Genomic DNA, 26093 nt, shown 5'->3' with positions numbered 1-26093 from the left:
TGCATTTGCTACATAATCTGCAGATTTTCAACAAAAAAAATGTGATTCTAGCTCAAACGGAACAAAAGTTACTTAAAGAGAGACAAAGTGTTTCAGAGAAGTGGAAGGCCCTTTGCAAAGATTGACTGGTAATCTTGTAGTTGCTTACTGCTGTATTTGGGTGCTACACTGGTACTAATGAGGTGAAATATTTCCCCAGACAGCGTTACCTTGAGTTTAAATGACAAAATAATGAAGTAATGCTAACCACAAAATGTGGCGCATTGTGCCACATAATTTACCTTTTCTTGCTGCATAATTTAGTCAAACCTGCCACATAATGTTGTCCACTTCTACTGAATAATTCCAGTGGCTCTGCTTAAAGCTTCATGGTGGCAAAGATCTATTCTTTTTGAGATGTAATGTAAGGGTGTTATCAGCTGAGATCTGGAATAGTGGAGACACTTTAAAAAATGTCTGCATTAGATACAGTGTGATTAATTATTACTAAAAAGTATATTTTGTAAGAACTTGTTTTATCTCAATCATTGCATCATTTTCCAGCACCCTAGCTTAGAGTATGTAAATACTGTTTTAAAATAATGACTTGCATATTCACAGTGCTTTCTGCCACAGGCTGGGACCTCATAGCACCATATACAGGGCCATTGGAATTATGCGGCGGAGAAGGCCAGATTATGCAGCATGGTTGACTAAATTCTGCAACAAGCAAAGGAGAATTATGCTGCATATTTTGTGATAGCATTTCTGCATTATTTTGCTATTTTTACACTTGTTAACATTGTCCTGGCCTTTATTGCCCCTCATAAGTATCACATTAACACCCACATATAGCAATTAGCAACAGAAAGGTGACCATTTAACCTTTAGAAATGGCCTTCCAGTGTGAGGTAACATTCGATCCACATACCGATTTCCTGGTCTCAATGGACACCGAGGCCCTCTATACTAATATTCCACAGAATGAGGCTCTAGTAGCTGTGAAGAGTGCTTTAGATACTGGAGATATCATGTGTGACCATCTTTTTGTTTTAGAGTGTTTGGCTATTGTCCTCAAAGAAAATTATTTTGAATTTGATGGGAATATTTATAAGCAGATCCAAGGAGTCCGCATGGGCGCGGCCTGTGCGCCTAATGTGGCGGATATCTTTATGGGATCCTTCGAAACTAAAAACATCTTCAATGAAGTGGCCCCATTTGTTGGCATCGCTACATTGATGATGATATTTTCTTTATTTGGAGAAGCCCAGAAAAACAACTTGAAGAATTCATGCTCTGGATCAATCTTTGTGGTCACCACCTTTAAATTTAGTCCTAACATCAGCAAGGACAAAATTGAATTCTTGGACATTTGGATCCAGGTTATTGGCCACAAAATAGAGGTTTCTCTCTATACTAAGCCCACGGCACATAACACCCTACTGCAAAAAAGACAGTATCCCTTTCAGCCAATTCCTGCGTCTCTGCAGGAATTGTACTACCATGCAGAATTTCGAATTTCATGCGGTCAAACTCCTTGATAGAGGTTATCCCCACAGACTGGTGAAGGACTCATACAAAAGGGCTAAATATTATGACAGAACGGCCCTTCTGCAAACCAAGCAGGTTAAATCAGATAACAAACTTGTTTGTGTGACTACCCACTCCAACATCAGTCATAAGGTACGACCGATAATTAATACCCAATGGCATATCCTTAACTCGGATTCCCACAAAAGCACTATCCCTAAACCTATTTTTGTGTTCCGTCGCAATAACAATTTGAGGAATGCTTTGGTTAAATCCAGAGAACCCCAAAGTAATAAGTTCATACAGAAATCGATTTTTGGTACCAACCCCGTTATGGGAACACACAAATGTGGACATTTTCACGCTTGCGAGTTCGCTATTGTAGGACATGAACTCATCTGGGGTAAGAGAACCTTTACCTTTAAAAACACGTCTCACTGTCGTACCAGCAGTGTGGTTTATCTCATTCTGTGCCCCTGCCAAAAAGGTTACGTTGGTGACACAGGCAGGGAGTTCAGAGTTAGATTTAGCGAACACAAATCCGCTATACATAACCACCGACTTGGAGCTCCGATGGTCACCCACTGGATGGAATGTGGCCATTCGGTTAAAGACCTTCGCTGGACTATACTTGAACATATATTCCCCCCTAAAGACAGCAACACTGATGCTCTCAGACGCAAAAGAGAGGTGTTGTGGATTTACACTCTCCAGACATTTTATAAAGGACTCAATGAGTCCCTCCCCTGGGAGAATGCTATTATCTGAACTCTGTATCCTTTTGGCTTTTTATGATATCATTTTCTGTATCTTTAGTTATAGGTATTGTTATCTTGTTATCCTATTTTTTCCGTGACTTTACCCTGTGGGTCATTCCTTGTCATTTGTTTAGTTTGGATCCATTTTAGTATTTCCTTTATTAGTTTGTGTAATTTTTAGTTTCTTATTGTTTATTATTAGGTATTAATAGTTTTCTTATATTCTGTACATGCCCTTGTTATTTTTAGGTCTCGCCTGACCCAGCGCATGCGCTGGTCTGGCGAGACTTATTGAGAGGGCTCCAAAAAGTGTTAGCAGGCCAGCCTAGAGCTACAGTGCATGTGTGCGGGAGCGCGCGCCGCGTTTACCGCGATTGCTTTCATTTTCGGACACACGGCCGCTTTGATGTTTGATCGCGATCACTTTCACGGCCGCTTTGCATAGCCAAAAGGTCTCGCTTTAGGGACCTTATAAGTATTTAGTTACGCAACTGTTGCATGGCTAAACACTTTTATAAGGTCCCAAAGGCGAGACCTATTGGCTATGCCAATGCTTGTTTCATTCTTGGGGAGTGTTCTGCTTCAATCTTGTACGTTGGTTTTCCTATCATATTTCACCTTTCCAGCATGGCGGATAATTTTCATTGACTAGTCCGCTTTTTATTTCAATAAGCGCTCCGGCTGGCGTTTACTTTTTATTGTCCGTCCTCCATTTCTATGAATTGGGCTTCTTTCTCTCTCCCACGTGTTACAATCTCTACACCTTACCGGAAGGGACTATAAGTAGCTCATCTCTAGCTCCATTAGGGATCCAAACGGTGTTAGCCATGGGGTCCGTTTCGTTCGAGTGACGCTGTTGGTTCCTACTTGGTAAGCTTGTAGCGCGATATGGGTCTCCTTGTTTGCTTTGCCTGAGACCTTCAGGCAGTTACTTTTCTCTCTGCTATTCTGTGACTATGGCCTTATGTTTGCAGATTTATGTTACGCCCTGGGAGTGCTTCACTAAGGCTGTTTAAACTTCTTGTATACGTATCAGCTGTCAACACGTGCCTTACTAGTAAGTTCATCACTACTTCATTACTAGTGTTTTTAGTCTATCTGGTTAGACATTTGTCTTAGTACTTATTATAGTTTGTGTTGTTTTCAGGATTTGGCCTTAGAAGATTCCCCAAACAGACTGGTTTCATTTTATTTCTTGTATATATCTTATCAGGTCTCTCCCGTAGAATACGTTGTAATTACTAAAACAGCACATCCTTTAAGTAATTGGCTCTGCAACTTTTTAATTCATTTTATTGTCTAAATTTTCTCCTTCTGCTAGCTAATATTCAAATTGTTTTTTTCTTAGTCTTTGTGTGCCGTCTCAGCCTTGAGGCTCAAACTCTGGCTGACTACTTACCCCCGATTTTAGGTAATGTTTGCCTGTTCTTACTCCAGCCCTTAGGGGTTCCATTGGCACTATTTGGTTACCAAGATACAGTCTGTCTCTTAGGTATAATATATTGCTTTTCTGCATTTTCCAGCTTCCTGTTCATTTTTCTCTTATCAGTGTTCCTTAGTGTTTATTCATTAAAATCAATCAATAGCTGTTTCATATTGTACCTTTTAGCCTATTTGTTGCATTTTCATTTTTTGGTTTTTGTGATGCACTTAGTATTTATAGCCTCCCGAGGATTCTCCTCTTGTAACGAGTAAGGTACCTTTGAGGTAATCATCCCTCAGATAGCCCGCATTCTTTTTTAGTTCTTCTTAAATCTTGCCCTCACCTTTATTTGTTGTAGTTTTTCAGTTATTGTGTTTTTTATGCCATCAATAATATTGGACTTTCATCGTATTTTTGTTTCCTTTCTGTCCTCCCTCTGCATTGTGCTCTTTAGACTTTGCCTCTTTTGTTTGGGCCTCCAGCAGTATTTTAAGTATCCCTTGGATTGGTTTGAAGCTGCGCTCACGCCATGGATCTAAAAGTTTCGCTTGGACCTTTTTTCAAGTATGTGTTTAGCTTCTCTACATCTTGGGTACTACTTTGTGGGTCCTGGTTCAGATTCCTTGCTGCCCCTCTCTTTATACCTGCAATTGCTTCTTAACTTGTTAAGCTTTTGCAATTTGATTTTCTTTTAATTATTCGTATCTTGTCACTTTATATATATATATATTGTTTTCAGCACTATTTTCGGTGATGGTTCACTTTCAATTTCTCTTATTCTTTGCTATGTTACTTTTTTTTATTTTTGGAATGGTGTTTGCTCCTTAGGTCTCTTTGTATTTTCTATATATTTTACATGATTGATTCATGACGTGTCTTTTTTGCCCTGTAGACCAACCGTTTTAGCTTGAGTGATGCCCTACATTAAAACTAAATTATGGTCTCAAGTAAATTATTTGGTTATTCATACAGACTGTAACATTAACTGGCCCTGAGGAAGGAGCTCATTGGATTTTTTGGGATCTTCGAAACGCGCGTCGGCGCTTTTCTCTTTGTTTATTGTTTTGGTCTTTTATGTATGTTTTAATGTATTATTTAATGCATTGTCCTGTTCAGTATTTTTTTGTTAGGTATTTTTGTGCTTTCTTTATGTATTAACTGTGATGAGCTTTTGCATATTTGTTTTCCTTGTCGGGCCTATGGATTGTTTCCCCTTTTATGTTTAACATTGTGTTAATTATGAATAAAAAATGAACACTAGTAGTGACATCACTACAGTATCTATATACAAAAAATGTATAAATGTATTTTTGATAAATAAATGAAAGAAAACATTTTATAAACTTACTCTTGGTCTGTGGGTGTATCTTATCTAATGGACTTATCGCCTATTAGTATTATATTAGTGTGGGGATTGTGCTACCGTTTTCTATATTAATTACTCCCTGATCTTTCCCCCTCCTATTGACTGTTTCAGGGTCCCTCTACGTATTTCTGGTTGAGGTAACATTTGTTGCTGCATTTTTTTTTTTTAAATCTGCACATTATGCCGCAGATTGTGAATTATGTGGCAAATGCGGGAAATCCATAACTATGCGCTTTGAATGCAGAGTGAGCGTGAAAGTGAAGGGTGAGAATGAGGAGTGAGTTGTCTGAATGCAGGGTGCATTCCCAGACATTTGAAGTAAATCGGCATGTTATTGACAGCGGCGTAGGGTTTCAGATACAAGTTAAACTATTGCTATTATGGCATTAATCAGGGATTGAGGGTGGAGGAAATAAATAATGTGCTGATCCTGCAACAAACTTCCAGTTTTATGATTAGGATTGCCAGCTCATTATTTTGATGTCGCAGACGGTACAAAAAAAAACAGACACATAAAGCCCTATTTCCAGCACTTATCTGTGCCTACTTCGAAAAGCAAATAGAAATAGAAAGCACTTTTAAATGTGTTCTAGGACTGCCTGATTGATTCATGACTGAAAATAAAGGGAACAGACAAAGTAAGATTACAAATGAAAACATACTTTTTTATTTAACCCCTTCGCTGCGGCGGGAATTCCGCTGCAGCGCTGGGGGGTGTGGGGGGGCAGCGCGGTGGCGCTGTGCTCATGACAGAGCCACTCCGTCATGAGCCACGGTTGAGCTGTGCTCATGATGGAGCGGTTCCGTCATGACTCCGCCCAGTTGCATTGTCCCCCCGCACAGGCGGGGAAACAGCGCCGCGTGGGCGGAGCAGCCGCCAACGGTCACGGCATGACGGAACCGCTCCGTCATGAGCACACGGCAACCGTGGCTCATGACGGAGCGGTTCCGCCATGAGCGGGGAAGGGGTTAAAACCCTATTTATTGTCAAAACAAGGTCACTGAAGGCTCTTTAAACATACATGGTGGGCATTTTGCTATTGGCAACCCTTTTTAGGTCTCGGCTAGCGAAGGCTGCGCCTGCGCAGTCTCGCTCGCGAGATTTAACGTTTTTTAGTACAGGGCTTGAACCTGCCCCTCTTCTCCATGGGCTGGCTTCCTAAACGGAGGCCAGCCATTGGAGGAGAGGGGCGTCTGTCCATTTAAGCCCCGTCTTTTTCGGATTCGGGGGCGTGTTTTTTACTTTCTTTCTCTCCTCTGGAATGTAAACATTCCAGCCAATGGCAAGAGGAGAGAAAGAAAAACACGCCCCCGAATCTGAAAATGCCGCTGCGTTTCTCCGAGGCATTTCTGCTTGACCTCGGAGAAAGGCGGCGGTGTTCATGGCTCTCGCTGACCAGGGGCGATCCAGACCGCTCGCCTGCAATACCACAGGGACTTTTTCTGAGGCCCACAAAGAACCCCACACGGCAGTGTGTCCTTGCACTCCGGATTAAGGATAGAGTTGGAAATACAAAACGTCGTTCAACACTAATAACAATTTATTGTTTCCGCATCTTGCCGCTTTCATGTTGTACATTGTAACCTTGCAAACGTCACTGCACCAGTTTAAATCACTGCTGAATTTAAAGTTTTTTCGAAAATACTTATTTTCTGACCTATCATACTCTATGAAATCACACCAGCCATATATAACTTCACAGGTGATTCGCTGACAAACAAGGTTTTCAGAAAGCTGTTGGGGAATTGTATTCTGAGCACAGACCCTGTTTGCTAAATCATGTAACAGACTCGTCTTTTCAGCCACGGGGGACCCTACAGAATCCGCTAAGAAAGACATTCCTGGAAGTCGGCGGATCTGTGTTGACGACTGCAGCGATGCTCAGGGGTCAAAGGGCGACTAGAGAAGCTGAGGTTTTGTCAAGATGGTCGGCGGGGACTGAATCCAACTGGGGCTTCGGCGCTGGCAGTTAGTCAAAGCCTTATCACTTTCTCCTCATGATCAGCCAAGCTGAGGGGTGCTGGGAAATGTTTCAATAGTGACGGCAACAAAACTACAAGCTTTGGTTGCTGCACACAAACACAGTAGCATAGGGGAGCCAAGGAAGCTTGTTTTTGTTGTATGCATACGGGCGGATTACAAGTCAGGCGAACAAAATGCATGCATGCTTTTTTTGGTCTTATTTTTGTTCCACCTGATTGCTACTGGTTAAGGCACCGGCACCCGGTATTACCAGGAGTGGAAGAACCTGACCACATTTTTACGGTAACACCAACCCGAAAAATTGCGTGATATTTTGGCTGAAGCCGCAGACCAATCTCATCCTGCTTTCTTTATCTAGCTTGTAAAAGCATATAATGCTTCCAGTTACTAGAGATATTTTTTGTGTCTTTTATTCCCTATCCCTGCGTACAATTGTAGGTGGTAAATGTATGTAGAACGACCCCATGGATTGATAAATTCTGTATGATTTACGACTTTCAAAATTCCACAAAGTTAATCTGCCACAGGGCAGAACAAAAGGGGCATTTAGAGGCCGAACTTCCCAGTAAGCGTTTCAATTGGTTAGAAAACAAAAGACCCTCCCCCCCCCCCCCCGAAAGGTTTAGCAACCTATAGCAGAAGAACGCTAGAAGAGACCACAACTACTGATGCACCGGAAGTGACCCTTTCTGCTCATAATGCAGCCCAGCCACAGTTGAACCGAATTTGCCTCCCGTCACACTACCTTGCTAACCGGAAAATAATAAGGCAGTGAACCCGGAAAAAAGTATTGCCCAAAGCAGTGCGTAAGTCGTCGTCGTTGTAGATTGTCCTTTTGAGTGTTGACTGCCGCCTGGGAGAATGGAGCAGACGGTCTCCGATATGTTCTAATTGGAGAGTGGAGGTCGGAAGAGGAGAACAGCATAGTAGGGGCAGGCAGTACCTGTGAGCGGGTCAGTGTCCGCAGTGGGCGTTTCTTTTAGCTGAGAGCAGGTCTAAATTGGCAAAAGAGGCCAGATTTGAAAATACAAAAAAAGGAGACACACCACAAACATAAGACTGGAACTGCAATTTATCAGTGAAATGGCCACAACGCGGTACTACAGTAAGTGAGCCTCCTGGTGTGGGAAGACTTTAGTGGCCCGTATTATAAGGTTAGTCTATGCCCGATGACATTACGGACATCTTGATTCAACGCTAGGGTGTGGGTGGCTGTGTGTGTGTGTGTGTGTGTGTGGGAGGCTCTATGTGTGTGTGGGTGGCTCTGTGTGTGTGGCTCTGCGTGTGTGGCTGTATGAGTGGTGGCTCTGTCTGTGTGTGGGTAACTCTGTGTGTAGGTGGCTCTGTGGGTGGCTCTATTTGTGTGTGGGTGGCTCTATGTGAGTGGCTCTATGTGAGTGGCTCTGTGTGTGGGTGGCTTTGTGTGTGTGTGTGGCTCTGTGTGTGGGTGCAAATGCAATAGGTCTCGCATTGGAGAGTGATTAAGCTATTGACATTGTAAATAGCAATGCTGTTTCTTTAAATGTTTTAAAAACAAAAACCTAAACAAGAATAATATCATGAGCAATGCCAACAGCTCTAACTTTAACAATGCCGACACCATTGCATTGTAAATGCCTGTTTATATTCCTTTTCATGAAATGCATTTTCACACTACAGCAGTAAATTTAAAATACAAATGTAAGGAATAGCCAGAGCCGGGGTACTGAAAAAAGAAAGGAAAGCTAAGCCTTAGTAAACAGTTTCCAAAGGTATGCAAATGGTCCTTAAAGACCTGTGAAAAACTGGGGCGTGCCGAAGTCTTAATAAGACTCCAGACACTGCCCAGCGGTGCCCCAAGCAGCACAATCACTGACCTCCGGCCCCACGGTACTCGGAGGGCTTCGGAGTAAATGAAGATAGCCTGGAAATGCAGCAAATAAACATCGCTGCACTTCCAGATGTCTTCATTTGCAGAGGCCTTTGTCCCCCCCTGGGAACCCATCCATGCCCCCCAAGGGGGGCGCGCCCCACAGTTTGAAGACCTCTGCACTAGGGTCATGTGAAGTTCGAGACATCTAACGCAACAAGACCCAATGAAGGAAGGCTCTACGAGCAGCAAGGAAGCAATTCTACGAGGCAGGGGTTTGAGCAATCTAAGAAAGAAAAGGCATGATGCTTAGATGAGGCTACAAATAGAATCAGGGCTTGTGAATCTCATCTAATAAACAACCGCCCAGTCTGAACGGTAGTTCAGTAAATAGCAGCCTATGGGAATGCGGTGGAAGAAACGTGGCCGAGCAATTTCCTTCGGACTCAGCAGGCAGGACATTGGGACTCCAAGCCTTGGATATATAGGCACCATCTGGTGTCTATGTCCATCCTACCTCTATTTACATTTCTTGATAGAAAACGACCAGCAGAGGTCAGTAAAATACCAGAATCACTTTAGCATTCTCTAGATTTCAGTCCATAGAACTTGTCTTCCACGAGCACCCGTAGACAATATTTTTTTGAAATCTTGTTTTTGTTAGTGATATGATCACCGAAGGCCCTGATTTTATATTATAAACAGAGCTTTTGGACTATGCCATTTCCCGCTGAAAGGCAATATTTCTCTCCATGTGTTCCCATACCTGTTGTGTCACGCAGTTTGGTGCTTACTTTCCCTCTGTGTTAAAGAACAGTAGATGTTTTAGCACCCAGGCTAATGTGCTGCATAGCTGAATACATATAAGGTCCCAAATGTGAGACCGACTGCATTGCAAATGCTTGTTTTTAACCCTGCTATCCAGGACCTTGTTTCTAATCCGGTGCTAGTAGCACGCCTAACTCTGAGTGCAGTCCAAGTGTATTATTAAACAGTAACATTACCAATCTTACATAGATGTCTAGGAACAATTTAATTAAAAAAATATCACCGCTCAGACTGCCACTCCTGTTGGGTACTTAGGCTGAAATGGAAAAGTGGCCGCCAGAGCCCCCAAAAATTGTGGCCCCTGGTATACCACGTGATGAAGTTGGGACAGTGTCCCTGGATTATAACACATTGGTGTCTTTACATAGACATTAGCTTAGAAATGCACAGCACCTAAAGAAATACTGTGCAGTGAATGTACAGTAAAAATAAAGAGCAAGGTACATTGAATTGTTCGATGTTAATCGTAAATGAAACGTTGAACAACATGGCTGTAATGTTGGGGTTGGTTCATTAAGCATCAGAGCAGCGTTCATTTGATAATCAAGCAACTTGCGTGACTGTCGTAGTGCTTAACACTGTAGGTTGTGAGAGACCTGAGGGTGATGGGTGACCCTACTTCCGCTCGGAGTACCCTACTCCCACTCGGAGTACCCTACTCCCACTCAGAGCACATTCTAGATGTACCCTACTCCCACTCGGAGTACATATTGGATATACCCTACTCCCCCCTCAGAGTACTTTTTAAAGAGTTTTATATAGCTCGAACTAGACCCGAGACATCGGGTATCAGAGGACTTTACATGAGCACCAGTTTTGTTACAGAAGGACACATTCAATCAATCAATCATATTTATTCGATCATATTCAAAGGATCATAAAAGCACATATAATTAATTCACATTAAAATTATTTCGAAATTCTAACTTTAAGATTACAGATATTTCATCACAATTTCAGAATAAAGATGAAAATACATAAAAATGATTAAAAAAAGAGCCATTTCATGTGCACAATCTAGATACTTATTGTTATACGGACTCCTTAATCTATGCACCGTCCCTTTCCTCTTCCTAGTGCAAGCCCATAGGAATGACGCGACTGAATAACAGACCAAAGGGTTAGGGAGTGTTTTTAAAAAGTATAGTGCTACCTGACACTGTTTAAAATTCATTTTCTTTAAAATTGGTTTAAGATGGGCATTCCTTTCCTCCTCATATAGGCTGCAAAATAAAAGTATGTGCAGTTCTGTTTGAGCCGATAGGTTGTCACATGGGCACGCACTTAGATCGGCGTGGTTATGTTTTTTCAGGGTACCCTAACTTGAGGGGAATCAGGTCAGTGCGAAACCTCAATAATATAAATCTGTGTTGCATCTTATTTACATTTGCTAGATAAGAAAAACCTCCTTCAGTTATTGGTGGGTTAAGGCCATATGCCCGGACTGCTTGTTTCTCTTTACAGTATTCCTTATGCTTATACTCTGCCATCAGCATAAACATCTCGCTAACCCTCTGTGTTGAGAACTTTCTGCAGGTTAGGGGGTCATTAAAGAGTTCTTGGAGACCAATCTCCCTTAAAGCTGACTCCACATAGCTAAGCCACCTAGACCTCTTCCACGTGTCCATTTCTAGGCAGCTCCTTAGTATTAATTGATTTAGTGGCACTGTATCTCTCCTCCAGATTGAGTGCCAGAGGAGAAGTGGGGCTAGCTGTGTATAGTCTAAAATGTAAGGCAGGTTCAGTTCTTAGTGTAAAACACCATTTGTAAAAGAGGGATGTAATCCCACTACCGATTTGAAAAATATTTTCTCAAAGGTTTGTAATTGTGTCGATGCAACCATACCCCACACCCCAGCTCCATAAGTCGCTTCTGCCTTAACTCTGGCCTGGTAAATATTTTTTATCGGTAATAAGGGTTTAGCACCCAATTTTCTAGCAAAGGATTTTATGGCACCCAGCGCTGGCTTTTTCTTTTACAATGCCCTTCCTTTGAAGCAATCCCCACTGCCCCTTCTCCCCGGAGCACTTTCTTTGTCTCCTTCACCTAAAGCACTCTGCTTGCCTAGCCTTTCCCTCTTCTCAGGCACTAGCCTTTGCCCCCTCTCCTAGGCCCTCCAAGGCGCTCTATGCATCTCTATCACCAAGGGTGACCAACTAGCATTGGTGTAAATTTAGGACGATGAGAGTAAAAATTCAGGACACTTCTTTTCTACCTCCTAATGGGTTCACGCAGAGATACATCACTTCGGTTTTTCTGCAGCTGTATGTGCTCACTGTATCCTTGCTTCCCTGCAATATGCTCTCACCAGTCATCTTCGCTCCCACTGTGTCCATTGCATGCAACCCCAGTTTCTGTGCCTTGACGAGTGTTCATCCTCCTCTTCTTACCTTATGCCTGGTTGATACCCCGTGCTCCAATGTGTGTGTGTCCACCCCCCAAATGCACCCCCTTTGGCTGCCTTCATAACCTGTAATTCCTGTTTCTGCTTCAGCCCACATTGTCTACTGTAGCCCTGCTCATTGTGTCTCTGCTCCCCATGCCTATGCATTCAGTGCATCCCCAGGGTTCTGTCTCCATGCTCATCCTATCTTTACTACCTCTGGCTATGTTTCATTAGTCTGTGCACAAACCTACCAGTTACAACCTTGACATTTCTCTTTATCCTGCTCGTTGTGGGCCCCTAGGGATAATCGCACCAGATTCATAGCAGACACCCAACGGGGTGTTAAAAACCAGGTAAAATTAGTAGCATCCTACTGCTTAACGTTATTAAATACCAACAAATAAAATAATCAGGTGACTTATTCTCTTGGGTTCAATATGTCCATACCCGGCATTTCCCTTTATGTAATAATGCATTCTCGTCGTGTCCTTATTAACTGTATTGCTAAAACAAATCCAGGATTGCTTTAAACTGTATCCAGTAAGCCCCATACACCAGAAACACAATCGATACGATTGCTTTTAAATGAATTGTAAAACACACAATTGCCATCACATCCATCCACTACTAAACGCATAAGTAAAAAATATTTATATTTACACTAATAGCTCCAACTCTAAAGAAAAAAAATAAATGGAAGACATATTGCATTGCAAATGCTTGTTCTTTCTTGAGGTTTTGCAGCATTGGGAAAGCCTATATGTCGAAAAGGTGAGACTTCTTGACTTTGCCAATTTGTGTTTATTGTGGATGTAAACCTCCTTTTTCTTGTGTAGCTCTGGTCAGAGCCTCTGATCTATGGAGTTACACTATGTGAAAAATGCTCAGATTATTGTCCGGGTCCTATCATGGGCTTTCTGATAGTATAAAGGACTCCCTTGCAGCAATTGATTATATTTACCGCTGTTCTTGTGATGCTCTTTGTTGCTTGGTCCATTCACTGGAAAAGGCTATGTTAGACCTGACAGCCTTAGGGTGGTCTTTCCCCAACTTTTTACGTGCCTCCCTCCATTTTCCGTGCTCGTTTTTTCTGGATTTAGAACTCTGCACCCGTTACCACTGCTAAAGTGTTTGTGCTCTCTCCCCTAAACATGGTAACATGGGCTCATACTTAGTTGGCCTATTTAATTTGCTTATAAGTCCCTAGTAAAGTGCACTACATGGTCCCAGGGCCTGCAAATTATTTGCTGCTAGTGGGTTGCAGCACTGGCCGTGCCACCCACAAATGCAGCCTGCAACCATGTCTCAGGCCTGCCACTGAAGTACCTGTGTGTGAAGCTTACCGCCCCATCGACTTGGCATTTAAAGCTACTTGCCAAGCCGAAACCTCCCCTTTTATTACCTATAAGTCGCCCCTAAGGAAGGCACTTGGTAACCCAAAGGACAGGACGCTATGTGAGTAAAAGGCAGAACATATACTTCTATGTTTTACATGTCCTGGTAGTGACAAACATCTAAATTACTTTTTCACTGCTGTAAGGCCTACTTCTCTCATTAGCTAGAACTGGGAATTCCTTAGACGCTGTAATTCCTGATTGAAAACGAGTAGCCTTTTCATGTTTCATATCTTTACAATGCTAATGATAAATCCTCTTTACTGGTAAAGTCGAAGTTAACATTACTACTTTAGAAAAGCTACTTTTAGAAAGTGGACTTTTCTCTGCTTGTACTGCTCTTTGTCTCTAATACGCGTCTGGGCTAGGTGACCAACCTCTTTGTGTATTCCTCTAGAGAGCCACAGAGACTGCAAGGGTTGAGTGTGATTTAGCACTTATCTGCATCGATCTGCATCCTGATGGGTCTTTCTGGGCAGATGGGAGGAAGGGGCCCACTCTTAGCCTTCATAGGGTAGTAGACTGACCCCATACAAAGGAATGTTAACTCCCTTTGATAGTCCGGAGTGGGTGCTGGGATTGGAAGAGATACTGGTGCACTTCAAAACCCCTCTTTGAAATTTCTCTCACATCAAAGGCACATTTGGACGTAAGTGCTGAGTCTCTGGCCCCATCAAATCCGACACTTATGGTTCTACACAGAACCGCTGTCAGAAGAATTGTGGTGCTGCACAAAAGACTCAACTGGAGTCTTGGTTACTCCTTGAGTCCACACTCTGCGATAGGAGGGCGTCAAGGAAGGATCGTATGCCCTTGCTCTGCCTGTTGCATCTTTACTTTGAAAGTCTAATCTAGAATTTCTTCAGTGCACTTGTCTATGTAGTCAATTAAATGTCTCATTAAATGCCAATAGATTTTTGTGATGGACCCACCATTTAAGCTTATCCACTGTTTTTTTTTCTTTTTCTTTTCCAACAGGTGAAATAAATGCAGAAATGAACAAAAAAGGTGAAGGCATTAAACATCACTTGTGTTGGAAGTGATGTAAAAACAGTACACCTCAAAATGTCTTCCCTTGAAGGCTAATGCCTCGCCAAAGTCTTGTTCTACAGCAGAAAACCCAAACTGCCCAATGTGGTCTCTACTTGGCACCTGATCTACATTGAGAAAATAACACACTGACATACGGAAGCAAGTGTGATAAGGTTCTCATTACGAAGGAAGAGCTAACCTGGATCGGAAAGAAAACACAGAAGAGAAACCGTATGAATATCTAGAAAGTGACACATTTATTAGGGAGAGAAAGCAAGTGCAACATCAGAAAATCATACTGGAGAAGAACCATATTTCATTGACTGACTGTGGAAAAGTGTTCTTTGCAAAGAAAGACCTAATGCAGCATCAGAGTGTCCACGTAGAGGAGAAACCATATAAATGCACAGAATGTAATAAAGTGTTCAGATGGAAGCTGAACCTAAAGCTGCATCAAAAAATCCACATTGGGGAGAAATCATATAAATGTACAGAATGTGACAAAGCATTTGTAAGAAATGAACAGCTAATACGACATCACAAAATCCACACTGGGGAGAAACCATATAAATGTACAGAATGTGACAAAGCATTTGTAAGAAATGAACAGCTAAAACGACATCACAAAATCCACACTGGGGAGAAATCCTATAAATGTACAGAATGTGACAAAGCATTTGTAAGAAATGAACAGCTAAAACAACATCACAAAATCCACACTGGGGAGAAACCACATAAATGTACAGAGTGCGATAAAGCATTTATAACAATTGGACAGCTAAAACGACATCTGACATTCCACACTGGGGAGAAACCATATAAATGTACAGAATGTGACAAGGCATTTATTACTTTTGGAGACCTAATTAAACATCAGAAAGTACACACTGGGGAGAAACCATACCAATGTACAGAATGTGTCATGGCATTCATTAGAAAGTCACATCTGATGGAGCATCAGAAAATCCACACTGGGGAGAAACCATATCAGTGCACAGAATGTGACAAAGATTTTAGAACACATGGACAGCTGAAGCAACATCAAAATATCCACTCGGGGGAGAAACCATATCAATGTACAGAATGTGACAAAGCTTTTAGAACACCTGGACAGCTGAAGCGACATCAAAATATCCATTCTGAGGAGAAACCATATCAATGTACAGAATGTGAAAAAGCATTTATAGGAACTAGACGGCTGAAGCGACATCAAAAGGTCCACACTCGGGAGAAACCATATCAATGTACAGAATGTGACAAAGCATTTATAACAAATGTACAGCTAACACGACATCAGAAAATCCACACTGGGGAGAAATCATATCCATGTACAGAATGTGACAAAGCATTTACAAGAAATGAAAGGCTAAAACGACATCACAAAATCCATACTGGGGAGAAACCATATAAATGTACAGAATGTGACGAAGCATTTGTAACAAATGAACAGCTAAAACGACATCACAAAATCCACACTGGGGAGAAACCATATAAATGTACAGAATGTGATAAGGCATTTATTACTGGTGCAGAACTAATAAAACACCTGAAAGTACACACTGGGGAGAAACCGTATAAATGTACAGAGTGCAACAAAGCATTTATAGGAAATGGAGAGCTAAAGCAACATCAGAAAATCCACACTGGGGAGAAACCACATCAATGTACAGAATGTGACAAAGCATTCATAACAATTGGAGAGCTGAAGCGACACCATAAAACCCACACTGGAGAGAGATCATATCCATGTACAGAATGTGACAAATCATTTATAACAAATGGCGAGCTAAAGCTACATCAGAAAATCCACACTGGAGAGAAACCATATAAATGTACAGAATGTGACAAAGCATTTGTAAGAAATGGACAGCTAAAACGACATCTGAAATTCCACACCGGGGAGAAACCATATCAATGTATAGATTGTGACAAAGCATTTATAACAAATGTACAGCTAACGCGACATCAGAAAATCCACACTGGGGAGAAATCATATCCATGTACAGAATGTGACAAAGCATTTACAAGAAGTGAAAGGCTAAAACGACATCACAAAATCCATACTGGGGAAAAACCATATAAATGTACAGAATGTGACGAAGCATTTGTAACAAATGATCAGCTAAAACGACATCACAAAATCCACACTGGGGAGAAACCATATAAATGTACAGAATGTGATAAGGCATTTATTACTGGTGGAGAACTAATAAAACACCAGAAAGTACACACTGGGGAGAAACCGTATAAATGTACAGAGTGCGACAAAGCATTTATAGGAAATGGAGAGCTAAAGCAACATCAGAAAATCCACACTGGGGAGAAACCACATCAATGTACAGAATGTGACAAAGCATTCATAACAATTGGAGATCTGAAACGACACCATAAAACCCACACTGGAGAGAGATTATATCCATGTACAGAATGTGACAAATCATTTATAACAAATGGCGAGCTAAAGCTACATCAGAAAATCCACACTGGAGAGAAACCATATAAATGTACAGAATGTGACAAAGCATTTGTAAGAGATGGACTGCTAAAACGACATCTGAAATTCCACACTGGGGAGAAACCATTTCAATGTATAGATTGTGACAAAGCATTTATAACAAATACGGAGCTAAAGCGACATCGGAAAATCCACACTGGGGAGAAACCATATAAATGTACAGAATGTGATAAGGCATTTATTACTGGTGTAGAACTAATAAAACACCAGAAAGTACACACTGGGGAGAAACCGTATAAATGTACAGAGTGCGACAAAGCATTTATAGGAAATGGAGAGCTAAAGCAACATCAGAAAATCCACACTGGGGAGAAACCACATCAATGTACAGAATGTGACAAAGCATTCATAACCATTGGAGATCTGAAGCGACACCAGAAAATCCACACTGGAGAGAGATCATATCCATGTACAGAATGTGACAAAGAATTTATAAAATATAGACAGCTAAAGCAACATCAAAGAGTTCACACTGGGGAGAAACCGTATGAATGCACTGAATGTGACAAAGCATTTATAACCAATGGAGAGCTGAAACAACAGTAGAAAATCCCCACCGGCGAGAGATCATTTAACTGCACTGAATGTGAGAAGGCATTTATTAGGAAGTCTCATCTTATGCAACATCAGATAGTCCAAGTAGGAGAGAAACCCTATGAATGTACATAATGCAACAAGACATTTATTACTAGGCAAAGATAAATACTAAATCAGAAATTCGACACTGGTGAAAAATGATATGGCTGTACTGAATGCGACTTAGCAGTTATTATAAAGCAAAGTTTAAAAATACATCAGAATGTTCACATAAAAGAAACCATATAATTGTACAAAATGTTACAAAGCATTTATTCCAAATGAAGGGTGACCATTCAACTGCACCGCATGTGACAATGTATTATAAAGGGAGAGTTAAAGCAATATCAGCGTCCACACTGGGGAGAAACCACATGAATTTACAGAATGGGACATCGGACTCCACCAGATCGTGACCGAACCCACGCACTCAGCAGGACACACCCTCAACCCCCCGTCTTCACAACCTGAACCTCCATCACCTTCAGCTACACCACCCAACTTCCTTTGGAATGACCATCAATGCGTCCACTTCACCTTCAGCACACCCACCATCCACAGACACCAGCTCCTGCTCCCACGAAGAAACTGGACCAGAATCACCGACAACCAGCTCACCTCCTCACTCAGCAACTCCACCCCAACCATCGCGGAAAACGACGACCTGAAAACCACAGCCCGAACCCTGCACAGATGGATCTCTGATAGCATCAACACCATAGCTCCCTCGAGAAAAACACCCACGCCAAGAAAGCCAGATAGTTTACCACCAAACTTTGAGATACCAGACGCACTTGCCACCGCCTCGCAATGGCCTGGAGGAACACCAAATCCACAGAAGCCCACAACAACTTCAGAGCCGCCAACAACGCCCACCACCAACTCATCAGAAAAACAAGGGAAAAAGCTATAGAAGACAGAATCTCCACTCATGCACTCAACAACAAAGAACTCTTCAACATCATCAAGGAGTTCGCCCAACCCACCAGCGAGTCCACCGACATCCCTTCCTCACAAGACCTCTGTGACAAACTCAGCACCTTTTTCCACCACAAAATCAAGAGCATCTATGACAACTTCGAAGAGAAGCTACACACTGAACCCTCACCAACCACCACCGACACCCTCAAGCCAACGATTGACATCTGGACAGCCCTCACCACCGAAGACACACTGAAGACAATGAAGTCAATCCACTCCGGGGCCCCCACGGACCCCTGCTCCCACCAAATCTTCAACAGTGCCGCCAACACCATTGCACCTATGCTTCGCCACACCATCAACGGCTTTCTGGCGACCGCCTCGTTCCCCGATGACTGGAAACACGCCGAGATCAACCCCCTCCTGAAGAAACCCTTGGCTGACCCACCAACCTCAAACTACAGACCCATCTCCCTGCTCCTGTTCCCAGCGAAAGTCATTGAGAAAGCCATCAACAGCCAACTCGCAACATTCATTGGAGAACACGACATCCTCGATCCGGCTTCAGAAAAAAACACCGTACAGAAACCAACCTCCTCGCCGCAACAGACGACATCCACACCCTACTGGACAAAGGAGAAACAGTAGCCCTCATCCTCCTCGACCTCTCAGCGGGGTTTGACAGTCTCTCACCGCACCCTAATACGCAGACTCCATGACGCAGGGATCCAGGACAAGGCCCTCAACTGGATCCGCTTCTTCTGTCTGGAAGAATGCAGCAGGTCAGACTCCCCACCTCCCCCTTTCTTCCCTGACCCTACACCAACCACTTGCAGAGTCCCCCAGGGGCCCTCCCTGAGTCCTACGCTCTTCGTCTACATGGCTCCACTCACCCCATCGTCAGAACCTATGGACTCAACATTGTGTCATACGCAGACGACACCCAACTCATCCTCTGCATTCAACGAACCCAACACCGCCAGACACAACTTTCGAGAAGGCACGGAAGCCGTCGCCAAATGGATGAAAAACAGCTGCCTACAACTAAACACCAACAAAACAGAAGTACTCATCATGGGCCCAAACACCGACGCCTAGAACGACACCTGGCAGCCTCCTGCCCCATGAAGCCCGCCCACCCCCACAGACCACGCACGCAGCCTAGGAATCACCCTGGACTCAGCGCTCAAAATAGACCGACAGGTCAACCTCGTCTCGTCGTCCTGCTTCCACACCCTCCACCTCCTATGTAAGACCTTCAAATGGATCCCCCTCGAACACAGAAAGACCGCCACTCACTGCCTATGCCGGAATAAACAAAAATCTCACCCGCAAGCTACAGAACATCCAGAACGCTGCTGCAAGACTGGTCCTCAACCTCCCAAGACACTGCCACATCTTCCGGCATTGCGCATACTCCACTGGCTCCCCATCGAGGCTAGAGTCACATTCAAGATGCTTACCCATGCACATAAGGCCCTCCACGACACCGGACCGGCATACCTGAACAGCCGACTCAAATTCCATGCACCCTAAAGGACCCTACGATCAGCCCAGCTCTTCTACGCCGTGGTCCCCCGCACCAGAAAGACCAGATCGGGAGGCTGCTCGTTCTCCTTCCTCGTGGCCAAAGTCTGGAACACCCTTCCGCTCCACCTCAGACACACATCACTCCCTCCTCCTTGATGGACTGGAACCTGCACCCCCAGCGCCTTGAGACCCTTACGGGTGAGTAGTCGTGCTCAACAAGCCTATGATTGATTGATAAAGCAAAATGTAATACAAGATCAGGAAGTTAACAAAGGGGAGAAAACATATGTATGTACTGAATGCCACAAAGCATTCATAATAAATTGAAGCGACATCCGAAAATCTACATGGCAAGAAATCCAGTGTATGTACAGAGTTTAATAAAGTCTTCCACAGGAAAAATAAGCTAATGCAGCATAAACAAATCCACACTAGGGAGAGACCCTATAATAAATATAATGTGACAAGGGATCGATTACAAAACAAAATGTAATATATCAGAATGTTCACACAGGGGAGAAACTCTATAAATGTTTTGAATGTGACCATGCATTCATAAATTGAGAACTAACTCGACAACAAAAGTCAACCCTGAAGACCGCACTGAATTTAGCAGGGCATTTATTGACAAGGGTAGGTTAGAACTGCATCAGAAAGTCCCAACTGAGAAAAATCTATATGAATGTACAGACTCAATCAATCAATGGGTATTAAGCGCGGCAAATCATAAGTGAGGTTCTCAAGGCGCTGGGTGAGGAGTTCAGTGATGAGGCAGATCTCAGGTGCAGGGGGAATTCATTCCAGGTCTTTCCAGCCTGGTGCTTTAGACTCTAGGAGTTTAAGCGTGGAAGAGGGAGGTGAAATGCTGGTGTCTAGCAGGGAGCCATCTAAAGATCTTGCGGCGCATGCGCATTGTAGGAAGCAGATGGCGGAGATCATGTTGATTTGCTTCTTCATGGAGAGCTTGTTGTCCAGGACAATGCTGGAGTCACGGGCATGGTCGGTAGGGGAGGGGAAGAAGCCAGGTTCTGCGCACCACCATGCGTTGCTTCAAGGAGATGCGTGGTTACTGAAGATGAGGAATTCCGTCTTCAGTTTTAGGCAGTTGTGCTTCATCCAGTCGGTGATGTTGGCAGTGCACCTATGTAAGTTGCCTCTGGAGTTGGTGAGGTGGGTCTAGTCGGTGTAGAAGATGACCTTCAGCCCGTTCGATCTAATAATGTTGGCTAGGGGTATCATGTAAGTGTAGAAGAAGGGGGGGCTAACGGAGGATCCTTGTGGGGTGCTGCAGATGATGTCCTTGGGTTCAGGAGTGGGACGGGGGTTAGAATGAGTTCTTCTGGTGAGGTAGGAGGCGATCCATTTGATGTAATTTCCTTGGATTCCGATGTGGTGGAGCTTGTCGATCAAGATCTGGTGGGAGACCATGTTGAAGGCAGCTGAGAGGTCAAGGAAGATGAGGGCTGCAGTCTCACTGAGGTCCAGGAGGGCTCTGATGTCATCTATGGCTTCCATCAGGGCAGTCTCTGTGCTTTGATTAGCTCGGAAGCCAAACTGGGAGGAGTCCAGGAGGTTGTTGTGCTCCCAAGTGTCTGGTCAGCTGCCTCTGGATCAACCTCTTGAAGACTTAGGCCGGAAACGAGAGCAGGGGTATCAGTCTGCTCTAGGTCTGCTGAAGGTTTTTTCAGGAGGGGGTTTCACTTCTGCGTGTTACCACTCTTCTGGGAAGGAGGCCATGGTGATGGATCTGTTCAGTGGTTTTGTGAGCTCTAAGCTGATCGCCTTGCTCCTAAGGTTAAAGATAAGGTGGGGGCATGGATCAGTGGGCACCCCAGAGTGCATCGACTTAATTATAGAGGTGGTGTCTTGTACGATGAGGAGGTCCCAGGAACCGGCTGGAGCTTGGAGTTAGTACCAGTGTGTGTGAGGAGGTCGAGGCTGTCACTGTCGGAGAGCTGAGATTCAAAGTCCCTGTAGATGATGGCGATCTTCTAATGGAAGTAGTCAGCAAGCACGTCGCACTGATCCCAGAAGGAGTTATGATATTCTCGGTGAATGCAGGGTGGCTGAATTCCCTAATGATGGTGAAGAGCTCATTGCTGTGGTTTGAGCTGATCTCTATGCAGCATGTGAGGGCACTCTTCTTCGCTTGTTTAAGGAGGAGGTGGTAGTGGTTGATCGATGTCCTGAAGGTGGTGTATAGCACTGGATCCTTACTGGTACTCCCATCTTCTTTCTAGCCATTAACAGTCTCATTGAGAGGTCTGAAGTTCCGGGGTAAACAAGTTGACATGCTTTGCGGATTCTCTGTTTAAAGTCTGGAGCTGTGGCCGGTCAGTTGGCATGGAGAGTGTTGTTCCAGTTATCGTCTGAGACAGTTTTCAAGTTGCGCTGAGGTGTGCTGAGTGGTTTGGCTTTGGTTTCTGTAGCGTTGTGCCATGTGATGGTTAAGTGGACAATGGAGTGGTCGGTCCAGGTGAGTTCTGTGACATGGTGGTACTTGATTGTTTTGCTGGAGATGAAGATGGAGTCAAGCATGTTCCCTACGATGTGCATTGGGTTGATGATGAGTTGGATGAGGTTGATGTTGCTTATGCTTTCTATTAGGTTGTCAGTGCTGGCATCGTTACGGTCTTCCATGTGGAAGTTGAGATCTGCTAAGAATATATAGTGTTCGGAGGTAGTGGCGAGTTGGGTGAGGAAGCAAGGGATGGCTTTGCAGAACTCAGGGCGAGTTCCTGGAGAATGTGACAGTGTTCTTAATGAAGTAACTGTATGAATGTACAGAAAGTGACAAGGCATTTATTAGAAGGGCACCGCACAGCCAATGTACCATAGGAAAGCCCACCCTGGGGAGGAACCATATAAAAGGCCAAGGGTATGCCCAGACGTGGTTCCTGGGCTCACTGTGCACTGGATTCAAGCTGACTGATAAGGGGTGAAACCCCAAAACCAGTCCCAGGATGCTTGTTTCTGGTCCAGGGAGGATCTGGCTTTGCAGTTCGAGCTGGACTGTTTCCATGAGGAGCAAGGCAAAAGATTTCCATATGGCTAGGTCTTAACTGGTGTGGCATGGTGAGCAAAGGAACAATGGATTTAAACCAGATCTCTTGACTTGTTGTATCCCTCATAAGGATCCTAATATAGGTTGTATCTAAACATGCCCTTGTATAGGCATAACTCATATTATCCTTATTTAGGCTTAGAAATCCCAATCCTTATTTAGCCACGAGCCATGCACTCCAAATATAGGCATGGTCTTTCACCTATATTCGATCACCTTCCACGTGACAACTAGTTCTTGGAATCAGAAACTTACACTCCAGGGATTCTCCCCCGCACAGGATTATTGATTTCTCCAAGAACTTGTGTATCATGCATGAACCACTAATCCCTTAGGGTTCATTCCTGACGTCTTCCTCTTCACAACATTACGTCAATGCTAACAAACAATAGCACCTTTTGGGTATAAATATTCACCCTTTGCCCAAGCAAATTAGAGGAGAGCTCAACTTCAGAGGTGCCCATTCTTCCCAGCCTGACGCACTGACCAGAGACACTGCCATCCTGCACGCAGAGATCCAGCTCCCAGTGTTCTGACTCCCTTCACGGGATGTTGGAGTTCGAGACCAGGGAAGAGATTACACAACTCTCTCATTCTAAGGTATGAAGCTGCTAGAACCTAGAGGGGACTCTTGGCATCCTATACTATAGCATATCAGCCTATAGCATACAGCACCTACTTCTCTCCTTGTCCTACATTTACTTTAGGTACACTTGGGTAGAATTAGTTAGGAACGCATCTCATGAGTATCCGTACTTTTAGCCACATGTTTTTATGTATACGAATGTATTCATAAGTATTGAACAATGCTAGAGCTATACTATTTCTTTATGCTGATAACGCTGTGCATTATATATCTCGCATACTGTCTCCTGATTGTAACAGCTCATATCTCTTACGCGGGAAAACTGACTGTTCAATAAATACTTATTGAAACACCCGTCTGTTATTTCTGTGTAACTCTCAGAAACCAAGCATGCACGATTAGCTGAACAAAACGTTATCTAGTGTTTTCACGATTCTGAGGGATCAGGGTTTTTCATGTTCATGTGGTTGCCAGAAACTATTCCCTTCTTGTGGTCAAGAAGTTTCTAGTGGACTCTGAGCTAGCCGGTACATGGTAAGTGAGGTTAGCATTCTCGATAGGGGCAGACTGACTCCGTCCTCTGCCAAACCTGTAGTTTATGTTATCCCGACATGCAGAACCTATTTAGGGACATAGGAACTACATGACATGGCGCCCAACATCAACGTTTGGTAAGGCACCTATTTAACAGTAGATACTGAGTAGCTCAGTCGGGCTTTTCTCAGAGACCCTTACTCACATACTCCAAAGACGTCTGGAGTGGGTAAAGAAAAGTCCGCCGCAGCTTAGTGGGAAAAATCCTATGCATTAGCTGTTGGTTTTTATCAATATTGAAGGACACAGTGTTCCAAAAATTGTACACCTTATCTTTGTTTTCTTGAAACCCAGTTTGTGTTATAAACACAATGTCAGGGGACAAAAATACAGATCCTATCCTCCACGCTGCCGCACAAGACAGAAGTTTAGAGGAAGGAGACGATGGGTATGACGTAATACCTCAAAATATAAGAAAAGCCCTTACGGTTAAACTTATAAAATATGGTCTATCATCCAGGGGTGGTACAGTAGTCTTTGTGATAGAGGCACACGAGGCATTTCAGACAGCGGTATTCTACTGTTGGCTACATTCCCAGCAGCGAATGTAGTAAGATATTGCTTTCATCACTTCAAAGAGGATGAAGCACCCGCTTAATATACTTACGAGGATATTGAAGTTCCGCTTACATACCAGGAACATTTTACCTGGTTTAATGGCGCCCTAACACATACAAAAGACATAACAAGGCTCGGTCCATTAGGAAGACCAGGAGCTACATGGCCGATTCTAGCCGGCTAAACACCACATCCGGACATTGAAACAATGACACCAGGTGAATTACTAATTCTAATTAAAAAATTAATACAAATCTATAGACAAGTAGTACTATATGTCATGAGGACATTAACAGTTCAGCCACCATTGGTTATACCAAATGCTGCCCCTCAACAGGGGAGTACACTCAAAATTACTCCACAGACTTAATACGCATTCATGGATAAAATGCCCACAACACGTGAACAAATTCCATTCTGGATAGCCCAAAAAATTACACAGATTGAAGCTGTATTTCCAAATACCAGCCCTTATGAAAAATACAGAATTTTAACAATCTGCTTGCCAACGAGGATCACACCACATCTGCAGGACTGCACCACTTGGGGAAAAGTCTTTGTTGCAATATATACTAAAACTCATGGTATACCCTCTCTAGCAGTGATACCAGATGTCCTAAAACAAATTCAAAACGAATACAGGGCAGAACCTGCCCTGAATTTAGGAATGAAATTACTAAATAATTTCGACCAGGTATCCACCATAATATTATCCAATATTAAAGGAGAAGCAGCATCAGTGGCGATCTGCCAATGCCTAAGGGAGTTCGACTTAATTGAACAACCACAAGAACTACCCAGAATTTTAGAACAATCCTATGCAGAATTAGTAACCACAATTGGCAGAAAGCCCTGAGAAGGACACTTTTAAACAAAATACTGCTTCTTTTAAAAAGAAGCGTGAAACTGACATACAAAATACTAAAAAGATTAGATCTTAATCCCGAGGTAGGTCTCCTCAAAAGGAGCCCTCTGAAAAGAGGTACAGCCTCAGGAATAGGGATAATTTGAAGAAACCGGACAGGTATCAGGATACTGATACACGTTCCTTTCAGATCCCATCAAAGACATCCGAAAGAGGAGCAAAGTCAGACCACAAAGGAGAAAACACCAAGTCGAAAGACAAACCGCATGTTCAGGAGAATAAAACAAAACCTCGATTCAACAGGAACAAGCATTTGAAATGCAATAGGTCTTGCATTTACGCGAGTTTGAGCTA

General features: G+C 43.3%; 1 protein-coding gene across 1 annotated transcript in view; it reads left to right on the top strand.

Moving 5' to 3' along the window:
• LOC146822415 (uncharacterized) overlaps positions 1-24076 on the top strand; it is a 30498-nt gene extending 6422 nt beyond the window's left edge. The window contains exon 2 of the mRNA XM_085613498.1: positions 14477-24076. Coding sequence (XP_085469624.1) covers positions 14892-17591 — 2700 coding nt within the window. The 5' untranslated portion in view covers positions 14477-14891 and the 3' untranslated portion in view covers positions 17592-24076. The remainder of the gene's footprint in view (positions 1-14476) is intronic.
• The last annotated feature ends 2017 nt before the right edge of the window (positions 24077-26093 follow it).

The sequence above is a fragment of the Triturus cristatus genome, chromosome 6, assembly GCF_964204655.1.
Source record: "Triturus cristatus chromosome 6, aTriCri1.1, whole genome shotgun sequence".
Taxonomy (NCBI): domain Eukaryota; kingdom Metazoa; phylum Chordata; class Amphibia; order Caudata; family Salamandridae; genus Triturus; species Triturus cristatus.
This window is presented reverse-complemented; position numbering and strand designations above follow the sequence as displayed.